Genomic DNA, 21547 nt, shown 5'->3' on the forward strand with positions numbered 1-21547 from the left:
TTGTGGTAGGTTCGTATTGATAACACCGTCTTCCATAGAAGACCTGTTGTTTCGCGTTTGTCAATAGCGGCAGGCATCCGCTCGTTGTTTTTGTTCGGGAGTCAAGGTCTGTGGGACAAACTTTGCACTCTCCTTTGTCTTATTCAAACCATTCTGGAAAATGTCTTGAATAACTGATTTAGAGATGAACAGTTCGTTGCTCCTTTGTGGTTTGTGACAACGTTGACACACCATCCCCTCACGCTCACTAATTAAGTTTCTGCACGCAACTGAACAGTCGAACGCGCATCTGTTGTGTACAGTTCAAGTTGCAACCGATGTTGTTGTGCTGACGTCACTTATTCTCCGGGAATAAAAGCAGTTTCGGAACATTTTGGACGGACGGTATAACAATGAATTAGATGTCAGAGTAATTTACCTTAAAAACATTGGATACTTATTTATAGAGATACTTTTTAGAGATACTTCCCTTTGAATGTAATTGTTCTCATACTCAACCACTTAATTATCGAGTATGGCAAATTTCGAGTCTTGCCACTTTACGCCCACAGCCCTATCACTTCTTTGAGTTACATCGGACGCTAGTTTCCTTCTGATGTTATTGCATTTCGGGAAATCTAGAAGCTGTAGGCGGTCTCGCGGAAGAAATCTCGCTGTTTGTTTTGACTGGCCTGTTGGAGGGCGAGTGGGCGCAGTTGCCAGTAGCAACGGGTAGAGGGGACACGTGGCGACGCAGGCGCAAAGTGCGGGCAGACGGCGTGGCGCGGGATCGATACATGGGGTGCTGCGCCAGCATCCGACAGTGATGCTTGGACCGCGACGTAATATCCAAACATACGTCTGGCGCCTAAGAGCAGAACTCCAATATCTTCTTGCCGGCGATTAGAACGTCTTAGCCATCAGTAGTTCGCAGCAGACACTGTTGTAAACTCTTGAAGCAATAAGTAAATGTTTCATAGTATATATTTGACACGTGAGGGTACTGAGACAGAATATCGAACACACACACACACACACACACACACACACACATATATACACATACACATACACATTCGGGAGACGTTTATTCCATCGAGAAAATATGCTCCTGGACTAGGCCCAAAATCGGCTTTATTGTAAATTGCCTGACGGATTAATTTTGTAGTCTCGGAATCACCTTGAACGTTCGCACAGATTCAGCAGAGCAGCGTCTATCCATGAGGCGCACTTTAACTCAGCGGATTGACTGTGAGTGTATATTGCGTAATATTATATGGTTTTCATCTCTCTCCCCCCCTTTTTTGCCGCCGTTGTTAGAATTTGATGTATAGACAGTTTCCTAGTAGCTTCACAGAAAAATGTTTGTTAACATCACTGTTGCCTACTGAATGATAAGCAAATTCTTATTTTCCTCAATTTCTTTCTGACGACTGAAGGTGCAGCATGCAGAAATGTACCGTACTGCACTTAGACTGTGGTATTTCTGAATATTAGGCCGCTGCATGTGGTGTAATATGGTACGACAGCCCCCAGGGAATCAGGTTTCGTAGGTTGATACAAATTAAAGACTCTCCAAAGGTGTTAATAATTTCATAAGTCATACAATAGTCAGTCACCATTGTTTCCCTTTTTAGAATTGTGCCTGTATTTCTTTTAGGTTAAATTGTTGAGGAGAAAATGGAGTAAACAGATAGGCCAGTTCGTTGTACTGGTTGTGACAGAATGTCATCGTAATGTAAATATCCCTTATTTACAATGATCTGGAGGGAAAGAAATATGACATTTCACATTCATGAAACCAATGGCATATTTTAACCTGCTTTCACTTTGAATTGGTTTTAAAGTATTCGTTTCGGTACTTTCCATGTTCTTATTTCGTTTATAGTTGCAAAACCTATTATTTTCTCCTCTTTAAACTCCTGTTTAAAGATTGTCCCAGTCACACCACCAGTCCAGAACGAGAGAGAGAGAGAGAGAGAGAGAGAGAGAGAGAGCCTATGTTAGTGGAAATTGGGAGATATTATCAAACTGCATTTTATGATATCATCTTTATTTGTATTTTCAGGGATCCTCATTTATTTCGAGGATCACAGGTCAAGAGATGAGCACAATAAAACACCTGAACATTGTTTTGCATTTATCTGTTGTTGTTACATCAGTTATGCACTGAGCCTTGCGACAAACTTTCAATTTTCTGGGTTCGTAGAAACTGCAGAAAAGTTTAAATTACTTTTACCATAATTCATTTAGTAATATGTCGAACAGGAATAGCAGTAGACTATCTGTCATGATTCACAACGTAAGACTGCCCGACATCACATTTAACTCAAAGATCTAGTGGAATTTGCTGTCATGTCTTGCCCAAATCAGTTGTGGGAACTGATGGTGTACCACCCTTTGATCAGACTCCTTCATCCCTCCAATGATTAGAATGTAGAGCAAGGCAGTGAGGCATCAAGACTGCTCATTCAATGCATAGTGTAAAGATTGTGAGAACCACACTTTAATTTGGTGCAGTGACATTTGTCATTGCTTATTAATTTCTTAATGCATATTTTCTTGCAGTGTTGTTGGTCTGCAGTGCATTAGTTTCTTCAGTCCATAATTTTCTGTTGTTCATTTGTTGTTGAGTTATGTCTTTCTTTTGTTACAGTTCTATGCAGCAACCGTGTGAGCCAAATGACCAAGACCTACAATGACATAGAAGCAGTTACCAGGCTTCTAGAAGAGGTAGGTTTTAATTCCTTCCATAGCAAAAAGTGCTTTCTTTTCAAACATGTTGTTTTAATTACTGTTGTTACACTATTTTTAGTTAGTTTCCCACTTAGGAGCTAGGCTTCTTGATGAAGTAAAATACAAGAAAGAAAACAAAAATTTGAAAATCGTTTCAGCTTGTTTCAGTATTGAGAATAGCAGTATATTTGGAGAGTTAATTGACATTCTGAGGAAATTGTCACCGACACCAAATGCTGATTGCATTTTAAACATTTATTGTGACAGAGATAATATGCATATGATTAGTATACCTATCATTGCACTAATGTCATGATTTCTGTGGGTCATATATCATCATAAATGCCTGTGTGCTTTGTTTACAGAAAGAAAAGGACCTGGAACTGACAGCTCGCATTGGAAAAGAACTTCTTGCACACAATCAGAAGCTAGAGACAAATGTTGCCTCTCTCGAAGCTGAACTAAAAGCAGCTAATGAAAAGCTGACTCAGTTGAGTCATGAGCTTGTCAAGAAAACAGAACTCATCCAGATACTCACCAATGATGTTGATGAATCAGGCTCTGAAGGTGGTAAGTGGTAAAGTCTCCCACAATATCTCGCACGAAGCATCCAAATATGAACTTGAATCCTTAACATATTTATATTGTAGGAACACCTACATCATTACGCTGCATCAATGTGGAACTTATGCAGCGACGCATTGGTTCCTTGGAAGAGGAGAATAAGCAACTACGCAGAGAGGCTAGCCAGTTAGCATCCGATACAGCAGAATGTGAGTCAGCTGAGCAGAGGCTCGTGCAGGATATCGCACAGCAACTAGGTGAGATTGTACAGTTGACATGTTTATGTACAAGAAAAATTCTCTTAGTTGGTTTATTGGATGTTCTATGATAACGTTCTTAGTAATTGAGGTTTGACTTCTTGTGTTTCAGCGAACAGTAGCATGGAGGTGGAGGGGCTCTCAGAAGAACTAGATCGCTGTAAAGATGAAAACAGGTTGCAGCAAGACCAGATAGCTAGCCTCACTGCAAAACTGGCTGATGCAGAGCAGAAGCTTCTTAAGGTCAGTATTCATCCACTGATATTCAATATTCGTAACAATGATCGTTTGTGATTCAGGTTGTAAAACTTTTGCTCCCTTTGCATACAACTATTTTTTCCCCCCTCTGGTGATTCTACTAGAAGGTGCTTGCTGCCCTTCAATTGTAAATTTTCATTCTTAATGACATGAGGAGGCTTACAGATCATCATTGTAGCCTTGTATACTTACGAAAAATATGTCTGAAAACTATTTGTTACACTTTTGGCAGTTGGGAGCTGAAAATGAGACACTGACAACACAGTTGACTGTGAGTCGTGAAGTACAGGCAGAGTTGGCATCAGAATTAGCTGACAGCAAAGATCGTTACAATGAAGTGGTTGCACTTCTGCGAGAGACCCAAGAACAGCTGCGGAAGCAACGGAAGCGTGGACAGCCCACTGTGCGTGGCTGTGGAGGTGGCCCACTGTTTTCCACTGGGACTCCACAGCCAGATTCTCTTGCTTCAGAGTTGCTCGAAACTTCACTTTATTCAGAGTTGTCCACAGACTCGGGCATTGGCAATGATAGAGGGTGAGTACAGTTAAACTTAGTTCAGTATTCAATATATGTTACTGCACAGTGTTGGATATCTTAAATAGATGTTTTAAATCAGTGTAAGGTGCATGAGAACCTGTTTCTTGCTCAGTATTTGTTCTAATGGTATATTGAAAGCATAAGATAGTTTCTGCAAGCTTATGTCAGTTGTTTTTATAATGCAAGCCAGAAGGTACTTTAGAAAGGTTGGGACCTGTTGAACTTCAAGTTAGAATAAAACTCCCCTTGTAGTGCCTTCATTACATGACTAAGATAGCTTTATTTAATGTGAATTATTTTTATTGCTGTTTGAGTGAAATCTGTATAAGTAGTAGACAGAACCATTGCATTAAGTGAAACCAGCTCTGGTACAGTGACAGTGGTACCATTTGTGAAGAGCTACTTTTGGTGAGGAATCAAATTTTGAAGCCAAACTTTTTACGAAGCAAGAATATTGTGTTTGATAAAAGATACTGTAGATGTTTTACTGACAAATGACAGTTGTATTCTGTGAAATTTTACGATAAACTGTGCCCATTGTTTATCATTGTGTTATCATTAAATGTTGCTATTCCGGTTGTTGTCATTTGATGCAGGGCGAGCTACAGAAAAGTTTTTGAGACTGTGCGATGTGCATCACGGAACTCCAATTCCAGTAGTGACAGCCCACTGCACGTACCAAGATCCCAGTCAATGCTGATGAGTACATCAACAACAATGTCATCGGGTCCACGTGTCAGTGCGTTTGCTCCTCCTGCTAGTGCTGCATCACACTTGCAGTCATCTCGGTACTACAGCAGCAGTGCTTTCCCTAGTTTGGATAGTGTTGGAACAGCGCACAGTGACTACGACAGCTCACTTGCTACCACAGACACGGAGGAGAGTTACCCGTAAGTTCTAACATATTTACTGTTATAGTGTAAGTGATATAAGGCACAGCACACCAATTACAGGGGGTTGGCATACATGTTCGTTGTTCCAGAGTTTCTTAATCTGCAAACAACTTAATTTTTCCAAGACAGTAATCCAAAATCAAGTACTTCTGATTTCGAACTAAAAAATAAATCAAAAAAGGTATTCCATTGACTTTAAGCTGCGAAGATGAAATTGACTTTCTCCCCCCTCCCTTCCGCCCCCACTTCAATCATGTGCATGACCAAAATTTTTGTACCACATATTCCTATTTTAAGTTCAACTGTTACAAAGTGACCACCTTCGTTTCAGCTTAAATAACAGCACCAGGAGTACTTGTGACAAGCATATAAGTGCTCATCTGGTGCATAGTTTTAACTTCCCCTTTCTATTTGAAGTGGGTATAAAACATTGTTACTAACAGTCACAAATAGGCTAATAGCTAGGATTTACAATTCAGAGTACCAATAATTATGAGATTTCAATAATTGGTAGATCATTATTAAAAGCAAATGCAGTAAAATGTAAGGAACAGGGGCAGAGTAAGAAGATAAAATAAATAAGAGAGAGGATCCTTGCCCAATCTGAGCCAAGTGTTCCATTGCTAAAGACCATGTTGTTGATGGGATGTAATGGTTTAACGGTAAAGCGTGTTAGCCTGTGGTTTTTTTCAGTTTGCTTATAATCTAGTGTTCACCTCTGTGATGTGAAGAATCACCAGAAGCAACATACGTTCTAAATGGTGCCCAGTGGAAAGACTTGTATTAGGCCATTGAGCCAAAAAAAAAAAAAAATATTATATGGGATGTTAAGCAAGATATGTCTCTCTCTCTCTCTCTCTCTCTCTCTCTCTCTCTCTCTCTCTCTCTCTCTCTCTCTCTCTCTCTCTCTCTCTCTCACACACACACACACACACACACACACACACACTCACCCCCCCCCATTTCTTTTAACTTGTGGTGTGGTTATGAATACAGAAGCGTGTACACTTGTCACTGATTCATGTCACTTTCGATGTTTACATTTTCACAAAGTAAAAGTATAATACAATAATCACATATATAAATTATAGAAGGAAGTAATAATTTTTTATAATTTTTTAAAGGCCAGTATGTGCCCTTATACTTTCATGGCCTCCACATAAGTTAAAACATAACTAAGCACAAGGTATATAAATTGTAAGAAATGAGCAAATTTCTGGGAAACACTAGAAAATTGCATCCTGATTTAAGCTAAGGAATAAAGTTACTTTAGTGGTAGATAATTGTATAAACAATTTGTAGCTAACCCCAAGGATTTTAAATTTAGTAAGTCAGTCATGTTATTGCTGAATTTGAGCTATTTTTAGAAGCTATTTGTCTGAAAAACTGAGTCAAACCAAACTTGGGATTTATTTCCCCACCTAATTACAGTGGTGCTCCACGTACTGGTGTTCCTGGTGTACCTGGTGCTGCAGACCTGGAAGCAGCAGTGAGGCGCTTGACTCCAGCTGAAATCATAGCAAGGCGTGCAACTCTGGGTGCAGGTCCCATTGCTTCCAGTGATTACGATTCGCATACACCACCCAACTTTCTACCATATGGCTGTCGCACTCCTGACAGCATAATGTCTACAGGAAGTAGTGGGTTTTCTGCTCATAGTGGAGCTTGGAGGTTGCCTGAAAAACTTCAGGTATGTAAGCAGTCATTTATGAAATGTGTGTAGAAAATTGACCATTTTTTAAAAAGTGCCAAAAATTGTTTCACAAAATTGGCTGGGGCATGCTTAGAAATCGTGCTTCATGGTTATACGCATGAAATTAGCAGTTTCATTTTCTTTTATTTATTCAGAGAGAGTGCAGCTATTTCAGTAAATCTTAAGTGGAATACACAGAGCTGTGAATTTTATTTTGAAATTCAGTTTTTTTACTATGAAAAGCCAGATTCTTTGCAGACTTCATATTTTAAAGTTAAAAATAGTCAAATTTGGGTCAGAATTAAAACCATACATTAGGACTGTGATCAGTAATTGTTGCAGTTATACCATTTTCTGTTGGCTTTTCTTACGTCAGTGGATATGGTGTTTGCTAACATTGTGGCCACAAAAAATTATGTCTATATTATGTCATTTAACACACACAAAGTGTGCAAATAATAGTGAATGATCACTTGTTCCAGCTTGTGATACCAAAGTGTAAATTTAATCATTCCAACTGCAATCTTGACTTTCTCTTCATTTGTGAAGTGAAGAGAGATCTGGTTGAATCCCAAGAAAAAGGACACAGTGTTTTGCATACTACAGCTCTGAATGAAATTGACAATTTTTTTTATCAGACTTATGCACTACTTTTACTGCAGAAAATAGATAACTGAAAAAATGAGCAAATAGAAGGAAAAATTGGGGAATGAATATATTTATTGTTTTGTATTGCTAAATATAGCTTGTACCAAATATTAAGAAAGTTAAGTGAAATAACACATTATCGAAGCTACTTTTTTTATAATGCAAACAATGACAATTTCTCTCTCTCATTTCCTCCTCTTAATAGTAAACATTGTGAAATTAAGGCCATGCAAAGTGACCTCACATTAGGGAGGATGACCGTTCAGATCCCCTTCTGCCTGTCTGGGTTTAGGTCTTGTACGATTTCCCTAAATTGGTTCTTCCCCATCCTTGCCCAATCTGAGCTTTGTGGCTAATAACCTTGCAGTTGAGGGGATATTAAGTCCTAATCTTTCTATTAAACGGGGAATGTTTTTCTTGCCGTGTCTCAAAATTTGTGCCTTGAGAACATTGTCATGGAATGTGGCTAAAATAGTGGAAGGGAGAAACTACTAACAAATCGTGAGCAGCTAACATTAGCAAGAGTTTTCCTATGTAATTGTTAAACTATATCCCCTAATACGACATTACAATTTAATGTAGTATAGATGTGTGTGAGGAATCTCTCTCAGGCATATGTTAGCTTCCATTCTAAGTGGGAGAGGAAAGTACTTGGGTGGAGGCTCCAACAAAGGAGCCACTTCAGTCCTGTGGCATGCCATGTCTCTCTTTGAAACCCAAAGCTTTAAAATTTGTATTTGCCAGCTGTATCACAGTACTAGCTCCTGTAAATATACATTTTTTTTTTTTTTTTTTTTTTTTTTCCCCCCTCAGGTCACATGAAACTTCAGTGTGAGAAAGGCACTGTGGAGGCAAGTCTCTCTCTCTCTCTCCCCCCCCTCTCCCCCCCCCCCCCCTTCATTCACCATTAATTGGGTCACTGAGAGGCTGTAGTAAAGTGTCCACAAGTCTCCTTCAAGTGTCTCACTAGATTGGTCATAGAGTATTTTGTTTACACAGCTCCAGAAAAATTACTTACTACAATATTTGCTCAATTGGAGCACACAATATTGTTCACAGAGCATGGTATGAGATCAATTTGTGCCATCAGTATTAATTTATGTAGATACTCTACGACAGTTTCTCACAATAATGCCATATACAGCTCATGTGCTTTTGATCTGGAGGATGTCTAATGGCTTTGTCTTGACTGGGATTATTAGTGTGTTCATCTATGCGAATCCCAGTTGTGTTAATATTACTGCATTATTTTATGTTTTGTACTTTGCAGATTGTGAAACCAATGGAAGGTTCACTGACGCTTGCTGCCTGGTCGCAATTAGCTACACCTACTCTGGGTGGTCTCTTAGAAGAACGCCCCGGAGTGAAAATTAGGGGTGGCAGACCACTAGAGGATCTTGGTCTTGAGATGTACACGTTGTCTGATCTGGAGGAGGATGAAGAATATGAAAATCCTGGAAAAAGTTTCCAAAATACTGGATCAGTCTACACTCTTACGAACAGCACAGTTCTGCATCCAGATGACAATACAAATGTGACATCCAGGTGTGTGCTTTTTGAAGATTTTGGAAAATAGTCAATTTTGCCATAGTATGAGTAATATTTTCTTCCTTAAGCCAGGGAATGGAACAAACTTTTGCAGATGGTGAATGTCTTGTCACGCACTCAAAACCTGCTACAGTAAATTTTCATGAGTATTTAGTTTCTATTATTGTTGCCATTGAACACGATATAAAGATGAGGGTAGATATCAAAATTTCAAAGAAAGAATTGTGATAGATAATACCTCAGTTTTGAATGGGTATGTAGTGTGTGTGTGTGTGTGTGTGTGTGTGTGTGTGGCATGCAAATTTCTTGTGATGCCAACATATACTATGGCCAAGAACTTTAAATATTTTGTCATTTCTGCAAATTAGTGCATTACAGATAACCTTCAATGAGGGCAGAAATGCTTTCGTTTCTTCAGTGACTGATAGTCATGATGTATGCTATATAACATGTTTCGTAGCACATTACAGCCTGTATAAGTACTCAAAATTGAACAAAGTTTGCAAGTGATGATTAGTCCTGATGAAAAATATTCAGAAAGTTAGTCGATAAAGGCAAAACTTTTTGTCTATTTTTGTATTATCTTGCGTACAACAAATTTAAAATAAAATCGGGAAAGCTATGAAATGGTCTTAAGTCTGCTTTCTAGCATGTATCATTACTGCAGACTGAGAATGCTGTTAAAATGAACCACTCCAAATATTCTTAATAACTGAGATGTCATTCATTTTAGCTTGAGAACTAACATAATTTTCTTTATGTAGTGTACGTGGGAGTCAGATGTGTACAGCCGCCCCAAGTCGCGCAGGCACCGCAGTTCCTCCAACCCCTGTGACGCGGTCACGTCGGAATTCTACATCAACGTTCTCGACCACATTGGGATTGGCGAAGTTACTGAATGAACGTGGCATCCGTGCTGTGACTCCGTCTACTGTCTGCACACCTTGCAGCACTTTCTCTCCTACTGCAACACCATGCAACAGTCCTGATGGTAGTCCAAGGAGCTCACCTCCACCAAGTCCTCCACCTTTCAATCCCATAAAATTTTCAGGTACGGAAAAAAATGATGTACTTTTCCTTTCAGAAAGCACACATTGCAAGAGTTATCATCTGTTTCAGTGTTTGTTGTAAATTTGCATGAATGATTGGAAATAAACTATCAGAATTCAGTAAGTCAGTGGTATTGGTGCTTTTTTTGTGAGAAATCATTAGTGTAGTTTCAGTGTTTCCCATCATACAAGAAAAAATGTGTAACAGACACAGTTAAAGAAACATAGCACTTTGTCACTTCCTGTGTACTATCTACTTGTTGATAATTGCAAATAAAGGGAAGTAACCAAAAATGGAAAGCAGTTACACTGAAGCAAGTGATGGCTCTCTTAAATGAAGGCACACTGATGTATATTGCTATAAGTCTGATAAGAAAATAGGTGTTCATGAAAAACCGTTTAAAATATCTGATCTCTTCTTTTTCAGAATTTGTGTATTTCCGTGTGTCTCAATCCCTCCTTTGTGATCCGGTTGTGTACATTGCATTCGGACAGTTCTTGTTACTGAATGGTCTTCTCTCATGATTCCTACACTGCGCACTGATCCATCCTTTTGTAATATTTGTACTGTCTATACCTTTTTGGCATGTGAATAAAGTTCTTTGCTCTGGACTCACAAGTGCTAAGTGTTAATGCTGTTAGTGTTTATTTTTAGGAATAAAATTATTAATTGGAAAAACATTACATTAGTAAGTAATATTTTCTTGGGTATAGGTTTCTTGACAAGCGGAGCTGATTTCTTGAGGAGAACTTTCAGTGCCGAGGCAGATCAAACAAGTCGTTCAAGAAAATCGAAGAGAGTGAGCAAACTTGCACTTTCTAGGCAAGAGAAGAAGGTGAGTAACCTTTGCCAATACTGTTATCCTAATTTTGTGAATTATATTTAGAAATTTTTGTATGTAGTATTTTCATCTCTCATAGATGAAGTAAGACTTTCCTTTGTTAATGTGTATGTATTTATTTTATAGTTATAATAGAAGGAAACATTCCACGAAGGAAAAATATATCTAAAAACAAAGTAGATGTGACTTACCAAATGAAAGTGCTGGCAGGTCGACAGACACACATACGAACACAAACATACACACAAAATTCAAGCTTTCGCAACAAACTGTTGCCTCATCAGGAAAGAGGGAAGGAGAGGGAAAGACGAAAGGATGTGGGTTTCAAGGGAGAGGGCAAGGAGTCATTCCAGTCCCGGGAGCGGAAAGACTCACCTTAGGGGGAAAAAAGGACGGGCACACACCAGCACACACACACATATCCATCCACACACACACAGACACAAGCAGACATCACCCTAAGGTGAGTCTTTCCGCTCCCGGGACTGGAATGACTCCTTGCCCTCTCCCTTGAAACCCACATCCTTTCGTCTTTCCCTCTCCTTCCCTCTTTCCTGATGAGGCAACAGTTTGTTGCGAAAGCTTGAATTTTGTGTGTATGTTTGTGTTCGTATGTGTGTCTGTCGACCTGCCAGCACTTTCATTTGGTAAGTCACATCTACTTTGTTTTTAGATATATTTATTTTATAGTGTAGCTCTGATCTAAAATTTGCAAGTGTCGTTCCGATACAATACTTCTCTCATTACCTATTACTTCTTCCAAACTGGGGTCTACATTTTTCAGAAGCCAATACCTTTAACAATATTAGATCTGTCATGCTAGGCACTACCATTAACAAAAACGGTATGAATATAAATAAATATTATGTTAAATTTCAATAATGGTGGATCATAGCATTTAATGTGAGACACCAACACTTTTCCAGTGTGGATGTTTGAATTCTAATGATGGTTCAAAAACTACACAGAATAAGTCCACTGGTCAGCAATACACGGGAAAATTGATTTTCAAATATAAATGAATTTCACATTTCCAAAATATGCTGAAGTGCCAAAGAAACTGGTAGAGGCATCTTATTCAAATGCAGTGATGTGTAAACAGGCAGAACAAGGCACTGCAGTCAGCAATGCCTATAAGATTGGTTGCTAGATCAGTTACTGCTGCTACAATGGCAAGTTATCAAGATTTAAATGAGTTTGAACATGGTGTTATAGTTGGCACGAGTGAAGGGACACAGCACTTCTGAGGTAGTGACGAAGTGGGCATTTTCCCAACGACCATTTCATGAGTGTACTATGAATATCAGGAATCCAGTAAAACATCAACTCCCCAACATTGCTGCTGCCATAAAAAGATCCTGCAAGAACGGAGCCAATGACGACTGAAGATAAGCGTTCGATGTGACAGAAGTGCAGCCCCTCCGCAAATTGCTGCAGATTTCAATTTAGGGTCAACAAGTGTTAGCAAGCGAATCACTCAACGAAACATCATCGATATGGGCCTTTGCAGCTGAAGGCCCACTCGTATGCCCTTGATGAATACACGACACAGTTTTACGCCTTGCTTGCTCCCATCAACACCAACATTGCACTGTTGATGACTGGAAACATGTTGCCTGTTCCGATGAGTCTTGTTTGAAATTGTATTGAGCGGATGGTCACATACAGCTATCGGAGACAACCTCATGAATCCATGGACCCTGCATGTCAGCAGGGGCTGTTCAAGCTGCTGGAGGCTCTGTAATGCTGTGGGGCATGTGCAGCTGGAGTGATATGAGACCCCTGTTACCTCTATATATGACACTGACAGGTGACACGTACACAAGCATCCTGCCTGATCATCTGCATCCATTCATGTCTGTTGTGCATTCCAATGCACTTGGGCAATTCCAGCAGGACAATGAGATGCCCCACATCTTTGGAGTTGCTACAGCGTGGCTCCAGGAACACTTTTCTGAGTTTGAACACCTCCGCTGGCCACCAGACGCCCCAGTCGTGAGCATTATTTCCAGTCGTGAGCATTATTTCCAGTCGTGAGCATTATTTCCAGTCGTGAGCATTATTTCCAGTCGTGAGCATTATTTCCAGTCGTGAGCATTATTTCCAGTCGTGAGCATTATTTCCAGTCGTGAGCATTATTTCCAGTCGTGAGCATTATTTCCAGTCGTGAGCATTATTTCCAGTCGTGAGCATTATTTCCAGTCCCAGTCGTGAGCATTATTTCCAGTCCCAGTCGTGAGCATTATTTCCAGTCCCAGTCGTGAGCATTATTTCCAGTCCCAGTCGTGAGCATTATTGAGCATATGTGGGATGCCTTGCAATGTGCTGTTCAGAAGAGATCTTCACCCCCTCGTACTCTACGAATTGATGGACAGCCCTTCAGGATTCATAGTGTCAATTCCCTCCAGCACTTCTTCAGACATTAGTAGAGTCCATGCCATGTGGCGTTTCTGTGTGCTTGTGGGGCCCTACGTGATATTAGGCAGGTGTATTAGTTTCTTTGGCCCGTCAGTGTAGTAGCAGGAATGGTGGCATTACTCAAGAGGTGGTTGCTGTGAGGAAATCTGGTATGTGACTAGTAGACAGTGTAATGCAAAACTGTCCTATTTATGGAATAACAGTGACAAAGCTTAAAAGTGCACATTCCTTTTATAATTGTACACATTGGCGATGATTGGAGTTGACAAATAATTTCACAGCAGTTAGAAAATAAGTGAAATTTTCAATTTACTGCTTTCAGGCACTACCAAACCTACCTCCTTCAGATTTTTACCATAACTTAATAAATTGTTGATGATGTTGTTTGAAACTACACTGTCATGAGAAGCAATAGGATGATTCTTCTGAGGACATTATCAACTTCTTTCCCAATCATTCTCCAGTGTGAATGTTTCATCCTCTAATGACCCCATCACTGACAGGACATTAAGCTCTCGTCTTCTGTGCTTTCATTTATTATGCATCTGCAGTGTTAGCTCTGTTAGTTGTAATGCATATCTGAAGTGTAGCCATTAGGACTGAGACTGCATCATTAATGTTCAGAGCATCCTTCCAGGCACTGTCGGGCATTCGTCTTGTGGAGAGACTGGAGAGCATTGGCTTGGACACGATTCTAACAACATCGGCAGCGGCACCTGTCACGCCATTGGCACTGCAGGGCTCTCTGTACACAAGGCACCACTTGAAGAGTCCAATGGCACAATTGACTTGTCTGAAAACTGCACCTGTCGTCTCTGCACAAGAGAAGGAACCACCTTCGAGTCCCAAACCTTTGCCAGCACTGGGGGTTCCTGCACGACCTGGCACCGGAGCACTGGACGAGAGGCCACTGCGACCTCCCCTGAAGCGTCAAGCAACAGCAGTACGTCCAGATTTGGGAGTGGTTCCACTGTTGCGGCCCCAAGTGGCAGTTGGTGCAGCGGATGGGCCTGCTGGGACTGTGGGGAGCAGTGCACTGGGGACAGTGAGCCAGCTCCTATTCGGACGCAAGGGTGGGCTGCTGTAAGTCCAATAGTGGCAAATGTTGTTGAAATCCTACTTCTTGAACAGTAGTAAAGAGATTGTGGACAGCAACTGTCTCATTTAATTTGAACTTAACTGCCATCTGTATTTTACTGTTTTGTATGTCTTCTTACATATATGAGAAGATGTATTATAAACTTATGGGTAAGAGTTACAACATTTGATCACCCTAATTTGCTAGATGAAGTGCTTACATTGTAATAATTTCATATAAAGTTCGTGAAAATTTTTTAAAAGTTATGATTACTATATTGCATCTTGAAATATAACAATGTATACTATGTTGCATCTTGTGTTACATTTGTTGAATATGTGTAGAAGTCAGTTGTATATACACATAGTTGAATTGCTGTCATAGTTACAAAGGGAAATAGTTTTCATTTGGATTACCTTAAGATAGTTTTGATATAACAGCAGTACTTGAATTAATGAATATGTACTACTTGTACTGTGAAAGCCATCTTAAATTAGCTATGTTTTTCACAATTAAGAAAACCATGTCCCTTTAAAAACTGGAGTTTCCGTATGTGAAGGGCTTCTAAATGGCAGACATAGTTCTGGGTAATACTTCCTGTGCAGTTGCTGTCTACAATCTACAGTATTTTTCAGGTTGCTAAAATTGCCTCTAGCACAGCATTTAAATTGTGAGTAGATTATGTTATAATGATGTAGTTATTTATCAGATTTAAATATAAACTAGTCTCAGCTTCCTGGTACATGGTATGTATTTATTATAAGATTCCTATATCAGAGGGATATACGATCTGTCCTAATGAGTTTACTTGAATGTCTGTCATAATATTTCATGCAATGGATATTTTTTTTCCCTTGTTCTGTAATAACCAGGAAGCTCCATGTTGACTGAGGCAGTATTATAATTTTAAGGAACTAGAGTGAAATAGGTTACGGAAGTTAGGGGATATGGCTTATGCTAGTCTTAGGTACAAGACTGTGCATTAAGCCTTTGGCTGTGTGTTGCCCATTTTGTTGAGATTGTTAAATTTATATGGTGTATATAGTTGTATATACGGATTTTCTTATTCAGATTGTAAATAATATGACTTTGAAATGCCTGTACAGGAGACACCACATCATTTCTTAATCATTTGAAGCAGCATTGTTCTGAAATTTGATACTTAACTATTGAGGTTTTAAATTCATTTTTTCATAAATATTATTTATTGTTTTGCATCAGTGGATCTGTTAATTTGTCCATTTTGTAACCAAGTTGTCTAAGTTGGAGTTAAATTGTCAGTACTGTGAACTTTATTGGTAGCTATAATAGGTGCCATCATTGCCAGTATTGGCTAACATGGTTTCCTAGTTGATGTGAATTCTGGACAGTACACAATATAAAAATACGGTAAATGGTGTAGTAAAGTGGATCACCAGTCTGTATTGTGCATAATTGGGTCTGTTTCCAAAGGCACAACATGTGCTTATGGTGCTCTTATATTTTTACATTTCAGTAAATAATAAATATTGACTAACAATTAAGTCACATATCTTCTTTGTAGGTGCTTATTCATTGTAATTTCACATTGATTTAATTTTATGTATTTTTGTAACAGGTAATTAGACTTACAAAGATGTGTAGTTTCAAAAGTACACAGTGATGCATTTGAAGTTTTAGATGTATTTATTTTCATGTAAAATGCAATATTTGAGAAATAATATCAATATATTTTGCCACTCCCATTTGTCAGTCAAGTTGAATTCTGTTCATTATTTTTTACACTACAGTGTTCTTGTTTTGAACTGACTCACATTGTCATGTTGTTTCATCTGCGTAGTTTTAATTTAGTGTGTTGTCTTCTACATGTGTTGTAAAAAAAACATGGTGCTTTTTTTCTATGACTAGAAAACATATCTATGTAAAGATATTTAATAAATATCTCTATGTATTATCTCGTTTCATAATTTCATTATGTAGTACTTTACTGCCGTGAAGAAATGATATTAACAATGACGAGAATTTCAGCTCCAAAATATACTTTTAGCAAATAAAAAAAAATTAAAAAATAATAATAATAGTAATAATATAATAATAATAGTAATACTTGTTTGTTTGGTTGAGTAAGTAATTGAGAGATTAAAATTTACGCCGTGAATTTATCGAACTTCGCACGTCCGAAGATGTACGGAACGTAGCCAGGGCTCATTATATATATATTTTTTTTTAGACAAAGTCTAATATCTGACCTGAGCTTCAATCATGAAAATTGAGTGACTAAAATTACTAAAACAAAGAAAAGCATAAGATTAAATAAAACATATATTCATTTTAACATATACATTACGATATAAATTACACTTACGTAAAATTATAGGGAAATAATTGCAGATCATTTACAAATGAGAGCGACTTATTAATTCTGCGCCTCTTGCAAATAAGTATGAAATGGCTAACTGTGGAGCCGCACAAAATATTAAGTCCTTCTAGGACAACGAATGACATAAGAGTGTGAGGATGCCTACAGGCTGTGACAAGAGAGCGGTGTTAATTGCTTTATTTTGCATTCTCTTGTCTTAAAAAATCGATACATATAATCTAAGTTAACTAAATTAAATATTGTCTGTGCTCGAGTGCAAATGGTTCCTTAAATACTTCAGGATTCGTTTCATCAAAATAACCTTCACTTCCAAAAATCACAGCACTCCATTCTGGAGTTTACCATGCATAAGTTTCCTTTATACAAATACAGCAAAGATGTTGAATTCTTTTTCACTGAGTAAAAATTAGGCAAGTGAATGTGATGTCAAGGTAACAGAAGCAGCAGTCAGCAGAGGGTAAACTTGTAAACAAGCTGTCCTTATTAAGTGTACAGTTGTGTGTTGCTAGATGGGCTTCACCCCTCACCCTTATTTTTCCTTCTTCTTCATATTGATACACCTTACGAGAATGTAGGGCAAAAGATTGTAAAGGATGTCAAAAAATAAAATTACAAAACAAATGGATATACTGTGAAATTGCGGGCAGTGGTAATGTGTGTGTGAGTTGTGCTTGGGGGAATATATGTGATGTCTACTTCAGGACTAATATTTTCTCCAAAATCTTAAATGTTTAGCAGTCGTTCTCATACCTTGTCAATGGGTACCAGTAAATTATTCAGCCCATTTCATCCAATGAGCCTTGGAGGATGTACATGGCGCGCACTGTTATTTCTTAAAAGCAAATGCCATTGATAGATCTTGGAGGCTGTAAGTTACAACTGTTACATGAAATTTTTCTTTCCAAACATGATACGAACAAGTCAGTCATCTAGAAAAGTATGTGATGAGGTTGAGATCTTCTGCAACTGTATTATGTTTATGTTAATTCAGTCACCCACTTTCAATGGGAAGCATTGCAGTGTACCGTTGCTGTAAATGTCTTTCAATATGTTGTTGTTGTTTAAAAATAGAGAGAGCTAATGTTACCACGACATTCCAACCTACTCCCTGAAATGCCTTAACAGTTAATATTTCATTGACAGAGATTAAACCTAAGATACAAGTGACTGCATGTTTCCAGTGTGGGGAAAGTGCTCGCAAACAGGCCTACGGCTAAGTGTGGGGAAATGACTATCATGTGGGCAAGGTTATTGGGGAGAGAACATATTGTAACAACATATGTTTAACAGATAAAATAACTTCAGGTAAAAAAGACCAACATTCTATAACTTTAGTTAAACATGACATTTCTACTTACATTTGATTAAATCTTTGCTGTCATACCGTGTGTTGCCGCATTCTGCAAAGTGGCCTTTGTGGTGGATTATGTTGCTCGGACCTTTGTTGAATTTTTATCATGTTCATGCTGAAAAAAGTTAAACATGTTGACCAATAGACATGTTAGCTAAGTTTCTATGTAGGTTGGAAAATTATTGTACTAGCACACCAAAATACCAAAGTAACCTTTGTGTTGCCTTGATACATCTACTTGGGCAGATTGCAGTCACTTGTAATTGAAGGACATCTACAAGCAGAAACATTTGTAGAAGAATCACTTGTACATGTATTATCAAAGGTAAAACATTTGGTATAAGTGGAGTGTGGGAAACCATGTAATTTCAGTTCATGTCCTAAGCTATGCAAGTGCTGAATCTTGTTGAAAACTCTGAAGGGACACATATTTTGTTGATGAAGGATGAAAAATGTCTGGAGGTAAGTAGTGATCAGATAGCTGAAAAATTTTGATTTCCAAGATGCATTCTAAATGGACAGAGTTTGTACATGAATTATTTAGCATGTTTTAACTATTCCCATAGTGTTATGTTTGGGTTTTCCTTTTATCAAAGTCTGTTTACACTATGGATTTGATTTGCTTGGAAGTAGAAGTTAGAAATACAGAATTACAGTATTAAACACAATTACATAAATTTCAGTCCATACCGTATTTACATTGCTTAAATCATCGTAAATAGTAACTTTCTTGCTGATCCCACACAAGTCTTTCTCAACATGGATGTAGAAATAGATATGTAAGATAGGCACACAAATTATTGCTCTTATATGAATACATATAAAACTAAATTCAGGCTACATATCAGATGCTGGATTTAGAGCAGAATTTACTGACTTTCAAAACACAGAGTATATAATTTTATGAATATTGTTGAATTTATCCCATGGTCACAAAGACTTAAAGCTTCTACTTTTCTTTTCGCTTGGAAAGTGAATGTCTAAGGAACAGTTAGGATGCCAAGCATTTTAATCTCTCTCTCTCTCTCTCTCTCTCTCTCTCTCTCTCTCTCTGTGTGTGTGTGTGTGTGTGTGTGTGTGTGTGTGTGTGTGTGTGTGTGAGGGAAATTTCTCACTATGATCCTTACTGCTTGTTTTGTACTTCTCATTATGATTCTTACTGCTTGTTTTTGAATGTTTAATATGGTAACAAGATTTTGAGAAAACCGTGTGTAGTTGTTACATGCAGTCTGGATGGAGAAAATTTAAACTGCTGATAACTTCTGAGAAAAGTTTGGCCTTCTTGGACAGCTTTTGTCAGTTTTATAAAAGGGTTCTTAAGTTATCTAGTCCTTATATTTCGTTTTCTCAGAGCTCTCCTTTTATTTTGTCTAAAATCACTCTTCCTATTTTCTTTGCTCGGTTTGTCTGTCTTTTGGGTTTCTTGGTTTTTGTCTGTTTTCTTTTTTAAACTTGTGCTGTAATTTTGTAGTTCCCTATAAAATTTTTGATTTCTATAATCCACATAATGTTGCTCTTACTATCCCATAATTTCTTTATTATTGTCCTGATATATTTTGTGATGTTTCAATTGTACTTCCCACCTTTTCCATTTTCTTGGTATTTTTTGTTTATATATCTAGTGATTCTTCTATCTTGAACATTCTGTTTCTGCAGTGTTAGCAGTTTCAAAAGTGGTTTTGCTTGCATATTTTATTTCTTGTTATGTGACTGTTTGCTGTGTTTTCGTTTTTTAAACTGTTAAGAGACCATTTTTGTTGTATGTACTCTTGGTCATATATTGTGCTTCGGTCAGTTTGTTTATTTTTTGATGGGAAGTCAAGAAGTAAAGGGACTATTGAGGAAGGGAATATTTATTGTAATGACAGAAAACTGAAACATACATAACATACACTTTTCTACATAACCTCCCTGCGATTAAACGTACTTTGTCAAATCTTTTTCCCCTGAGCACTTCCTTCAGTGAGCCAAATACGTGGAAATCACTTTGGAGCATCCAAATCTGGGCTGTACAGGGGGTTTTGCAGCATTTTGAATCCCAACTCCTTTACTGCTTCTACTGTGTGTTTGGCAGAATGTTGCTGAACGATAATCTTGCTGCAGCTTTCACAGTTTTCCGCGACAATAGTTCTCACTGTTCTGTTTCACCTCTTGTGGTGAAATGAATGGCTATCACAACTTCCATGACTCATAATAGTGTTAGCATAATCTTAAGAGCTGTTGTGTGACATTTAATGAATTTGTTAACTTTTGGTGGTGGTGGTGGGAGTTTCCGAACCACGTTCGGAGTCTTACTTGCCTGTTTGTGGTGATGCACCTATGTTTTGTCTACAGTAACAATTTGCTGTAACAATCCATCTCCCTTGTGATGATAAAGGGGCAAATGAGTAAGAGAGATGGCCGGCCGCCCTTTCTGCCTTATGCTGTGGTGACAATTCTTTCGGTACTCACCTTGTACACACTTTGCTAAAATTTAGCATGTCCTGTAAAATAGAATACGCTACACCGTGACTAAAAGTATTGGGAGCTTTGTCCTCTGTGATTTGTCTGTTTTTTCCATCTTCGTACCCTTAACTATTTGCAAACTGTCCTACGTTGTTGATGTTGATGGCCTGCCTGATCTTTCCCGATCTTTACTTGTCAGAAGTCCCTTTACTTTTTGACTTCCCCTCGTATTATGCCAAATAGATTTTTTGTTGAGGTTATGTGCTGTGACTTCTCCTAATTTTTAAATTTGTCTGACTGATTTACTGGTTTATCTTTTGTGATTTGGTTTGAGTGTTTGGGGTCATTTAACGTAATTTAAAATAACAATGTCATCACACCCTACAGATGACAAGAACATGTAGATAACACCTTATAATTGCAGAGCTCTTCTAATTTACAAAGTCGTAAAATCTATAGACAAAATGAATTGTGCACATTGTTGTAAATAAGACAGAAATTTTGTTCTTAGTTGTTTGATCTTTTCACCCTACAAATGGTTTTTCAGCTGCTACTGCTTTGTATTGAACAGAGTTTATAAAATATCACTTACAAAGAATGTAAAGAAACCTAACAGGTTATACTTAGAGACGAGGAAACAATTAAACAACGGAGGAAACAATTGAATCATACTTGCAACAAATATTTGTGAGTAGGTTGCTATCAGTGTACATGAAGTGATGTGAGAAGAGGGAATAATAGATTTGAGTAGAAATCCTGAATATGTTCGAAATGTGAATGACATTTTTTAATCAGTTGCCTGAATCATTTTTTAATGATTTTTATTTTTTGTATGGAGTTTGTTTATAAGGTGTTACTTAAAATGTGGACTAATATAACAGAAAGGATGGGG

The 21547-nt window shown here is 38.1% G+C and overlaps 1 protein-coding gene across 5 annotated transcripts in view; it reads left to right on the forward strand.

Moving 5' to 3' along the window:
- The window catches only part of LOC126181074 (trafficking kinesin-binding protein milt), a 243176-nt gene extending 226743 nt beyond the window's left edge, over positions 1-16433 (forward strand). For all 5 annotated transcript variants that reach the window (XM_049924745.1, XM_049924741.1, XM_049924742.1 and 2 more), the window contains 11 exons: positions 2636-2712; positions 3081-3285; positions 3366-3536; positions 3649-3779; positions 4027-4328; positions 4928-5221; positions 6656-6914; positions 8836-9110; positions 9878-10164; positions 10877-10998; positions 14060-16433. In XM_049924745.1, the coding sequence (XP_049780702.1) occupies positions 2662-2712; positions 3081-3285; positions 3366-3536; positions 3649-3779; positions 4027-4328; positions 4928-5221; positions 6656-6914; positions 8836-9110; positions 9878-10164; positions 10877-10998; positions 14060-14509 (2547 nt within the window). In that variant the 5' untranslated portion in view covers positions 2636-2661 and the 3' untranslated portion in view covers positions 14510-16433. The remainder of the gene's footprint in view (positions 1-2635; positions 2713-3080; positions 3286-3365; positions 3537-3648; positions 3780-4026; positions 4329-4927; positions 5222-6655; positions 6915-8835; positions 9111-9877; positions 10165-10876; positions 10999-14059) is intronic.
- The last annotated feature ends 5114 nt before the right edge of the window (positions 16434-21547 follow it).

The sequence above is a fragment of the Schistocerca cancellata genome, chromosome 1, assembly GCF_023864275.1.
Source record: "Schistocerca cancellata isolate TAMUIC-IGC-003103 chromosome 1, iqSchCanc2.1, whole genome shotgun sequence".
Lineage (NCBI taxonomy): Eukaryota > Metazoa > Arthropoda > Insecta > Orthoptera > Acrididae > Schistocerca > Schistocerca cancellata.